We start from the raw sequence: 11,433 nt of genomic DNA, 5'->3' as shown, positions 1-11,433 counted from the left end.
CCTAACTCAAGTACAAAATTTTGATTTGTAGATAATAGCTTCTTGTAGTTTTGTAATGGAAGTAGGTCGCAGAAGTGACAATCGAAGAAACCCTTCATCGATAAAGAAAATGCACAATAAAACTTACATATTATATGAAAATCTAAAGCTATTCAGTTCAACTTGATTAATTTTATAATATTAGAGGTGCCACACCATGGCGGAACATTTCTAACATATTTTTAGTGTAAGGTGCGTAAATAAAATCTAAAAAGTGTATCAAAGAAATGTATAAAGTCTATATGTATATTGTATCTTATGCCATGCAAGCCCACTTGTCTCATTAGACTCACATACTATGTATGAACGTTCACACATAAAGAATACGATTCACATACCTGTGTTAGGTCTAGCTCCTTGCTGAACCACTTTGGTTAATCTGCATCGATTGGAATCAGGTTAGCATTTGATGGAATTGACAATGAAGGACATAGAAAAAGTTCAAAAACTTAGCACAAGGACACTACCATCAGCTAAAAATCTACCTCGGCATTGATGCACAACCATACAAATCTGAAACTTATGGACAACAAAACTATAGATACATGGCTTTTATTGAACCCACAAAAGTCCAACTAGATATATATAACCTAGCTTGCAAGCACTTCAAACCTACCTAATCCAACAAAACATACTAAGAAAATTGAGGAGTATGACAAATTTTTGTTGTAGTAAGTTTTAAATGAGTTTTCACTAACCAGATAGTTTAGGCCAATAGGGCATCTGTTTTCCAGTTGCAAAATTTGCCTTCACTTTTCCCTTTCTTTCACCAATTATCTGGCTAGTAAGAACTATATCTCAATTTTTCACTTCAATGTCCAACCATGTATCCCAAGCTAAAGTTAGCAAACACAATAAAATTTGTCGGAGCTGCATTGAGTTCTGTCTGTAGCACTAGGAAGCAAAATAATTTATCATATGATGATGCATGGTATTCAGGGATTTTAATACGCTATAACTGATAAAAGAAAACCAAGATAAGCATTTACAATGAATCTCTTCGTCTTAAGTAAGCATGCCTGTTTTGCAACGAACTCCATGACTTGAGCTGCACTTAGATTGCTACCAGATTTTCTCACAACAAATGCCATGGGAATCTGCCCTGCTTCTTCATCAGGGTACCTATCATAGTGATGCAAAAGAGTGAATCAGAAAATTATGAACAGCCTTCAGGTCAACAACGCGGAAAATCAATTAGCACGAATGCATGACTGCAACTCGTAATTAGTAAATTTTACAATGGCAAATTTTTCTGGAAAAGGACCATGAGGTTAGATTTAGATCTTGCAGTACACTAAAGTTCCAAGCTTCTTTTTAAATCAAAGAAATCGAGTGAAATGATTCATATAAAGTTAACAATTAATAGGGGACTACAGGTGACAAGATATTAAATTCTCCACCAGACTAAAATGGAATTCTATTCAATATTAGGTTTTCTATGTCATATTTATTAATATGTATCGAAAGACAAAAAACAAAACACAAAATTGTTTGATAGTCTAAAATCTTCAGATTTTCTACAGAGCTAGTTTCCACATGTACACTGTTAAGGAAAATGTAGTGTGATCATCAAATTCATTTACTTATAGGTATATTTTGTCTTCTGTGCATGTTAACTGTTATTTTCTTACAAGGTTGTCCAACATTTTAACATATGTAAGAAGAAGAAGTATAGCAAAGTTAAATTTGTCAAACACATACAGGATTAGAGCAACATCAGCAATTTCTGGGTGGGACTAAAGCAAATGTTCCAACTCAGCTGGAGGGACCTGTAAATTGTCTCACAATATTGGTTATGATGTGATAAACCAATAGATACTAACTTAATGTGATCAATCTAAACAGTTAAATGGTACCTGGTATGCCTTATATTTTATTAATTCCTTTAGTCTATCAACAATGTAGAGGAAGCTATTAGAATCTATATAGCACAAGTCACCAGTCTTTAACCATCCATCTGAATCCATCGTAGAAGTAGTTGCCTCGTCATCTCCAACATAACCTGCAAATACAAGCATTATGTTAATGAAACAAGATGAACAAAGGATTTTTTTTAAGTGCAGTAACTTTGAAAACACATCCTCATGACCCCAAATAATCAATAACATGTATCTAAACCGTATTTGTGTGTGTGTGTGTATGTGTGTGTGTATGTGTATGTGTATGTGTGTGTGCTGCCATGGCAGGATTGAATATAATTTAAGAGTCAAGTAAAGATTTGTTCAAGTAGTTCACCTGTTCTGGTGACAACATTTTATCGGAGATATTGATAAGTGGATACTTCTCAGTCGCTGAAGACTCTGTCTTCTCCTTAACCTCGGCTGGCTCACCCTTTGATCTGAGTAAAGATTGTGTTACCCGAACAATAGCAGACTCAATTTCCTACTTGGAGACATAGCTAGTCCGAGACAGGAAAGCTTGTACCTCACTCTCTTTCACATTTTCAAGTTCCTTTAGAAGAAATTCTAATCCTTCCAATTCGGTTTCCAGCTCTGATATTCTATTAGTCTTCTTTAACGCTGCCATATCACGCAGCCGTTGAGCCTGTTTTTCCTTTATAGATGCCTTCCTTGCAATTTCTTCTTCAGAAGGTCGCTCTTCCGTGGGAGGTGGGATCCATAGGAGATGCCAGCACCTGGCCTTTTGTTTAGCTTCGTTTCCCCCTCTCTGTAATAACTATTGTATTACTTGTACATTATTTCTCATTTCCAACGTGCTCTTGAATTGAGGTAGATGGAATAACTGCAAATCCAAACAAAGAAAACATCAAACACTGGGCTACATATAAACAAAATAATATTGCAATCAAGTTAAATAAAAAAACATCAAACCAAACGTCTTAAGCGTCTTAGATTGACACATAACCAAACGAACTTTTTTTTCTATTACAACACAAACAATTAACAACAAGAGACATGGACAATTAACAACACGTATATATATATATATATATATATATATATACACACACACATAGAGAGAGAGAGAGAGAGAGATTTGAAGAAGTTGTAAAGTGGCTTACAGATCTAGAAGAACGTTTTCGTGTTCTTCACCAGTAGTGACAGCTACTCCTTCGAGCTTGATAATAGGAGCGATCTGGGCACCAGTATCTTCTTCCTCATTCGTTGTTGTTGTTTCTTCCTCTTTCTCAATTATTGGATCTGTTGTTCCTGAACTTGTCATATTTTATTATTTTGGAGACTGCTACTGTGTACCTCTGTTCTTTAGAAAAGACGAGCCTTTCCTCTTCTTCGAGTGATAGATCAGGATGGTAAACATGGTTCAGCCTCATTAAACCTAGGTTTCATATTCGAGATTGAGAGAAGCTTTTGGGTTTTGTTTTATTTTTTTTTTTTTCTCTATAAAACATGTTAAAAGCTGAGTCAAAAAAATAAATTGGGATATATACTAACGAAAAACTTGATAAGTAAAGGATATATTCGTAAGAAAGTTGGTAACAGATATATCCGTTAGAAATGAAAAAAGTGGTCTGTTAGGAATTGGCCATTCTGGTGTAGTGTTAACATCTTGCTCAAACATTCCAAACCCTAGCTACCCCAAGCCAGCTCGCGACCGCCCTTCTTCAACTCGCGATCGCCCTCCCACCCCAAACACCACCACTCCAAATTTTCACAACCTCTTCTATTTTCAACCCCCATTCTAACTAAAAACCCATATTTTATCAATTCATACTCCAAATGGCTCGTGTTTTTAAAATCGTGCCTGAGAAAAATTTTGAACCCATTTTCAATTCCAATCTATTTGAAGTGCACTTCAAGGTTGAGGTTAGAAGAAGAAGATGGGAGGCTTTGGTTTTGTTGGAAGGTGTGGTGTATTCTCACTCTCTCACTCCAAGAAGATGACCGCATCACAGTTGTCAAGGATGATCGAACGCTTAATCTCACTAAGGAGGTGGTAAGAGAGGTTCTAGGGATTCCTCTAAAGGATTATGTTCAGACGAAATAGTCCCCAGAAACCAAAGCCATCGATGTGATGATGGGAGACACGCTTCTAGAAGGGGTGATAAATCCCAAGTCTCACTGCGCATTTCAGAGTTCGCTGCGAAGGAATCAATTGGCAGTATCTCAGTGGACAGCCTATAACTTGCTAGGCTCAGCCAAGCCTTCTGACATCGGTAAGGCGATGCTTCATATTCTATGGATTCTTTAAGAGCAGAAGAATAGCTTCTGCATTGTCACCTTCGTTAGGGAACAACTCTGCAAACCCAGGAGGCCCACCGCTTCTTTACCAGTGCTAGTCACCAGGATCATGCAGCACTGGGGGTTCGAGGCTACAGACCCCCTAGTGGAGGTCAAGGGCGCTACCATAGGTCCTATCTATGCCTATTGCGTCCAGAAATTCCTGCTTCCACCTGTATCCAAAGCGGCCGAAAAAGCATGCCCTACTGAGAAAGTGGATTACTTCGCTGAATATGCCACTCGACAATTCACTCAGCACATAGACAAAATTCACTTCCTCCATGGAGGCTAGAGGATTTTGTACTAGCACATCAACCAGCTCAGGCAAACACATGGAGTCATCATAGCGGAACAGCAGACTCTCAGAGAGGAGCAGCAACGATTTCAGCATAGTGTCACTAGAACACTACATAGCATTAGAGATGCACTCTCACAAAGTGATAGGCACGCTAGGACCCGACGTCATCAAGGAGAAGGATCTTCTAGACGTCAAGACGAGTCACACACGGATTCTGACTAGGCAGTTCCCTAGTGTCCATATAGATAGTTTATAGTCTATGTTTTATCTTTAGTTTGTTGTTTTATTTTTCTTTATTATGACGTTAGTATAATATTAATTCTACATATGCTTGTTTTTTTTTCTTATGGAATTTGGTATATGAGTAGAAGGTACTACAAATGCATCATGCCAAAACAATTCATTTTTCTTTTCTACATGTTTTCAAAAATACAAAAACCCAAAAAAAAATCATAGTAGAATAATTATCATTAGTATAATAAACCATGTATTTCTCGTTCTATATCAAACAACCCACGCCCCAAACTTATTTAGGGGTGGCGTATTTTCATCTTGAAGAACAGAATACAAGTGTATCACCATTTTTGCTTATGTTTTTATGGTAATCTATTTCCTTATCTCTTCATACTTTGAGGACAAAGCATAATTCTGTTTGGGAGTGGTATAGTAACATTTTGCAAAAACTATGGATTTCTTATAGTAGTATATTTCTTTCTTAATAGTATAATTCTTCATTTCTAAAAAAAATTCGAAAAAGACCAAAAATATTTTTCTGTTTCGTATTAAAAAGTCTTGTTTCCTTTTTCTATGATGAATAAAAAGTTTAGAAATTCATTATAGCAATAGAGTAAGGATTCATTCTTTGAACTTAGACTAATATACGTACAATAGTTTCTGCACCTTTTCATGAATGGCATGCATCAGCATTTGATCGTATATAGCAGTGAGTTTCTGAGACCAAGGTTAGAATAATTAAGTTCCATATTCTGTGAGAATATAGCCAAAAGCCTCATCTGAATGATTATTGAGTGATGACATAAAGGATGTCCGGATAGAAAGACCACACATCCACTTGCTTGATCGCCACGCCATATCCTAAAAGAGAATTTAGGTCCTTTTTTTTTTATCGATATAGCCAAATAAACATTAAAACCCAAAAAATAGTTTTTCCTCTAGTTACCCCTTTCGAGCCTTCACCATTTTCTAAAAGCCTTTTTATTATTTACCATAAATTCCTGACCCGTTACAACACACAATAAAAAGCTTACCCAGCTGATGAGTTAAGAATTGGATGGATATCAGAAAAAGAGAAGAGAAGACCTTGTACAAAAAACATATCAGTTAGTTGCTTCGAAAAGAAAAGAAAGAACCACCAAAAACCAAAACTCAAATGAGTCAAAAATCAAATCTCCCAAAAGTTCAAACTCAAAAGGAGACGATATCAAAAACAAAAGCAAAGTTAGAACTCCCAAAATACAAAATCATATGAAGTCACAAAGCCAAAGGGCTAAAAGAATGAATCACAATTCAGAAGCAAAGAACAAAACGAGATTCTTCTCTGGTTATAAGTATCTCGAAGACCCAATTTCTCAACTTACCAGATTTTTGTTTTTCCCTTCCTTTTTCTTTCTAGACCATCACCCTAGCCCCGTAACTCCTAATAAAAGACATCTAGCTCAAGTAGGAATAAGATGGTGTGATAGTAAGTAGCAAGTGTGATCAATCGACCCCGATTTCTTTGGATGTCATTTGAGTATGTGAGAAATATAAGTGCCCGCTGCACTTGAGAGAACAAAATTTGAGTGAATCTATCAGAGAGTTGTGATTGCAACACACCTTAAGGACGTTCTCCAAAAGTCTCGAAAACGACTCTGCTTTTACATTTTATTGCTCATGTTTTGCACATTTATCTTTAGATTATTAAATTACTGTACATATGTTATTCTAAGTTCAAAGGAGCTTATCCTTATTCCCCACTAATGAGATGTATAGATTTCTGAGAATAAATAAAGAAACAAGACCCTTTGTACTAAAGAGAAGAAGTTTGTGAGTACCTTCACTAGAAAACTCTCACGAGGCTTAAAGCTCGTCCACTAGGGAATTCCTAGTGGTTTAAGGCCTTGTTGCATATGGTTAATGCAATTACACTCTGCAAAACGAGATTAGTATAACTTATAATAAATCACGCATTTGTGATCTTAGTTTTTTATCCCATCCTTGCTTGAGGACAAGCAAGATGCTATTTTGGGGTGGTGATCAGCTCCCAAATGTGCATTTTATTACTGCATTACAGCCCTTCTTATGCTTAATGAATAGACAACTCATAGCTTTTATTGTCTTTTTCAGGTTACGGAGAAATTCAGACCACTTATCATAAAAGCTACGTCTTAGCACCAAAAGGAGCCTTAATTAGGTTTATTATGAAGACTACAAGCTGCTATGAAAAAGTGTTGAAAAAGTCAAAGTTAAAGGTCAAATGTCATGGACTCAGAACCAAGGAGCTGAAAGTCAAGTCTTCAACTCAGAAAACCAGATATAGACGTCCTTAATATAAAATATGGCTTTCTCTAAAACCTATCTTGATCAAGAAGAAATCAAAAAGCAAAAACAAAAAAGCAAAAGCATAAAGCAAGTGGTGAGGTGTCTCAAATGTAATGGAGAAGGGCTAATCAGTCATTAGCATAAAGTAGGGGTATAATAACTAAAAGTTATGGAGAGAGAATACACCTAGACTAAATCTAGTGTCATGTAGGATTTAATTTCTAATCTTTTTTTCATTCAAGTCATTAACTTTATTGTTCTTTATTTTCAATCTTATTATTTGTTTTTGTTATTAAATTAATCAATCATTTTTCTTTGTTGTTCTTCTTTAACTCAATCATTTCATTTCATGTCTTTCAAGTTTATGTTCTTTCAATCATCAAACAACTTAAGCTTTTCAATGTTCTTTATTAACTAGCTAACCAATACAAGTCCTAACTAAAGATCTTACTTTTCCTTCTTCTAAAACTCCCAACCATTCAAACTCTAAACAACTTATGGTGAACCTCACTTCCACTCTTTTGAAGACCACCACCAATACGACAACTTTAGCTGTGGGCAGGATAATAAGGGACAACAAGAGTAATAGATCATTATTGAAATCAACAAAGGCTGCCAGACTTTTTGGTGGGCGGTTGGGCTTTTTTAACCAGGCTTCTACTAGACGGGCTTAGATTGGACTTTTTAGTGTCGTACGACACAGGTTATATACTAGTTCTTAATAGAATGGGTTTTTTATCTTTTCCAAAACTTTTAATGAAATCATTCAATCATACATTTGAATATAACCATTCATTCAATTTTATGGAAGATGATTAAAATTTTAAATTTTGTCAACATTGAAAAGACACACTGATTGAATGGAATGTGATAAGCACCCAAAAGTGTAGTTTAAACCCCTTAATAGTATTATATTTAGGCCAATTATGTTTATAATAAATAAGAGTTAGTAATGTTTACTTGTTTTTGTATATTTTAGGTCTTGAAGTTGCTTAGGTGACTAAAAGCACCACTTTTGCATGGAAAATGATTCAAGATGATTTCTGAAGAAGTTCTATATTTAAAGCCCCATAATCAAGAAGCCCAATCAAAGCAGGGAAGTCAAAGTCAATTCGGGTAGAAAAAAGGATAAAAAGCTATCATAACTTCAAAATGGCGTATCTTTGGACATTGGCCTACATTATGTCAAAACGACCGCCTTGGAATAAGCTTTCCAATGGACCTAGCCTTGCCCCAATCAGAGTTGCAAACATGGATGAAAATAGCACTGAAGTAATTTCCAACAGTTGTGGCCTTTTAAACTTAACCTAATCGACTTTGGGCTCACATTAGAGGCCCAAAGTCCCCATTTTTTGCCTATGCACGAAAATGTAACTGTAGTGGTGGTTACTCGCAGGGGACATAATCTAGGGGTAACATGCCCGATGCACTCTATGGGGGACGACCACGGAGTAGGGGATAGATACTATGCTGGCCCGATGCGGGATAGGAGAAAGAATTGGGTGTACAGTATCAGACCACGGATGGGTGTGAGGGGAAAGAACCCTACACGTGGACAAATGGGGAAACCGAGGATGGGAAATGAGGTGGACGGCCAGGATGGAGCTAGGAGGATATAAAAGGAAGAGTGGAAGAGAGAGAGAGGAAGGCGATCTAATTGTAAGAAACCTAGAAAGTGAAAGGAAAGAGAGAGAATTGAAGGGACAGTGTGAGTGACACACCACATTTGGCGCCGTCTGTGGGGAGAGAAATAGGCTACTGAAGAAATGGCCACGAAAGTAAAGAGAGGAGTGGGGAGGCCGAGGAAGGTGGCAGTTAAAGAGGAGGAGGGGGAATCGGTGAGGAGTGATAGGGGAGAACAAGACATAGAAGACACCACCACATTGGTGTCAGAATGGACAAGACTGTTGCATGAGGAGATAGCTAGGTTGAGGGAGGATAATGAGGGACTGCGAAGGGAGAAAGAAACCGTAGAAGAGTCGGAGAGAGGGGCGGCTGAATTAAAAGGAGAGGAGGAGAGGAGGCCTAATTTGGCGGATGAGGGGGCGCTCGGGCTCACTAGAGAGCAAGTGAGGGAAATGATAGCAAGTGACTTGAAAGCAAATCTAGAGCAGGCTAAAAACATGGGTGGGGCAGCGAATCAGGTGGTGGCGGGGTTGAATCGCAACCCGTTGGCTGACGTAATATGGAGGGTGGAGGTGCCCAAATGGTTCAACCAGCCTCGATTTGAGAGGTATGATGGCACAGGAGATCCGACGGACCACATCCACCACTTCCGACAAAAGATGTCGTTGTGGCAAGAGCCTAGATATGATGGACTGCGATGGATGATGTTTCCGGCGAGCTTGAAAGGGGGAGCTTTGGACTGGTAATACAGACTGCCGTCCAAGAGCATAAAAACTTTCAAGAGATGGAGCAAGCATTCGTGGACCACTTTATACACCAGAAAAAGCGGGTAGTAGATATCGCGGCTCTGTTCAATGTGAAACAGAGGAGTGCCGAGTCGGTGAGGGAATTCCTGTGCAGATTCAAAGCGGAGACCCTGAAAGTGGAAAATCTAGATGAGAGAACTGTAGTAATTGCATTCGAAAGGGGGCTGCGACCCGGGACAAGGGTACATGAGTTCGTGGCTAAAAATGAGATCGCGACGTTACAAGAGTTGTACCCGAGGGTGGAGAAATATATCAGATACGAAGATACTATGCACAAAGAGACGAAAAGGCCGGGCAAAGCCTTGTTGTCATTAGAGAGGGGTGAAGAACGCAAACGATCAGATGCGTCAAACAAAGGAAGCGGTGGGAATCGGGGATACTATGCGCGGCCTGAGAGGGAGAGAAGCGAGGGGAGAAAGGAATACAGAGAGAGAAAACCGTACTGGGACATAGAACCTTATTGCGCAACAAGCTAGACGAGATACCAGGGAAACCTTATTACGCATACCATCAGGTGCAGAATTATGAGACAAATGAATGATACGCGCTCAAGTGGCAGGTACAGAGAATGATAGGGAGGGGTTTATTGAAGGAGTTCATCGGGGGAAAAAGAAGGAGGAGCTAGAGCCCAACCAGGGGAGGATACTGGGGACTATCAACGTCATATTTAGTGGTGAGATTTTGAGTCATAATTCCCATCGGGATAGGATAAGGCGAACTGCGAGCATACAGCAAGTTAATGAGACATTGGGACAGTCGCAACCTATTCCACGGTCGATAGCAGAGAGGGGAAGCATTGTGTTTACTGATACGGACTTGAAAGCGGTTGACTCCCCGCATGAGGACGCACTGGTGATCACTGTTGTGATACGCAATTACATGGTGAAAAGAGTGTTGGTGGATTGTGGTAGTGTCGTGGACTTGTTATTCCATGGGACAATGGAGGAGATGAAGATCGACAGGAAACAGTTGCGACCATCGCAGACAAACTTGTACGGGTTCAATGGGAGCATGACCGAGCCTTTGGGAGAACTTTTGCTCCCCGTAACCAAGGGGCCGGTGACAGTGTTTTCTTAATTCAAGGTGGTGGATGCCGGGTCACAATACAAAGGCATCCTAGGAAGGTGGTGGATTCACGAGATGAAAGCAGTAGTGCCTTCCACCTACTACCAGGTGATCCGGTTCCCCACCCCGGCGGGAATGTATGAGGTCCGTGGCGACCAGGTGATGGTGAGGAATAGCCATCAGGGGACAGTGAAGAGGATGATCCATGGAGATGAGGGAGAGACCTCGAATCTAAGAAAGAGGCAGGCATAACAATTACAGTGCGCCCCAATGGAGGGGGACAGGGAGTCGACGGCAATACGCAAGACTTTGGATGAGATTGAGATTGTGAATGTGGGGATAGGAGAGGAAGAGAAGTTCACGTCAATAGGATCGAGTTTGCCGAAAGAGTGGAAAAATAAGTTGATAATGTTTCTATCCGAAAATAAGGATGTCTTTGCTTGGACGATCGAAGACATCACCGGACTGGACCCAGAGTTCGCATGCCACCGTTTGCACATGAGGGAGGATGCGAAGCCTGGGAGGCAAAAGATGAGAGGGGTTAGACTGAAATATGCGGAAGGAATCCGCGAAGAGGTTGAAAGATTGAGGGAAGCTAGAATAATACGGGAAGTTGAGTTCACGGAGTGGTTATCGAACATAGTTGTAGTGCCTAAGAAGAATGGAAAGGTCCGCATGTGCGTCGACTTCACGGATGTCAATGCGGTGTGCCCAAAGATAGTTATCCCATGCCAAGGGTGGATGAGCTAGTAGATAGCACGGCGGGATTAATGATTTTCTCCTTCATGGACGCGTCCATGGGATACAACCAAGTAGCGATGTATGGACCCAATCAGGAGAAGACGGCATTCATAGTGGA

General features: G+C 39.4%; 1 protein-coding gene across 1 annotated transcript; it reads left to right on the top strand.

Moving 5' to 3' along the window:
* The first annotated feature begins 10,046 nt into the window (after window positions 1-10,046).
* On the top strand, window positions 10,047-10,586 carry LOC147493824 (uncharacterized). The gene has a single exon (XM_086567954.1). The coding sequence runs from the start codon at window positions 10,047-10,049 to the stop codon at window positions 10,584-10,586; it is 540 nt and encodes a 179-aa protein (XP_086424080.1).
* The last annotated feature ends 847 nt before the right edge of the window (window positions 10,587-11,433 follow it).

The sequence above is a fragment of the Coptis chinensis genome, chromosome 6 (assembly GCF_015680905.1).
Source record: "Coptis chinensis isolate HL-2020 chromosome 6, ASM1568090v1, whole genome shotgun sequence".
NCBI classification, from domain to species: Eukaryota; Viridiplantae; Streptophyta; class Magnoliopsida; order Ranunculales; family Ranunculaceae; genus Coptis; species Coptis chinensis.
This window is presented reverse-complemented; position numbering and strand designations above follow the sequence as displayed.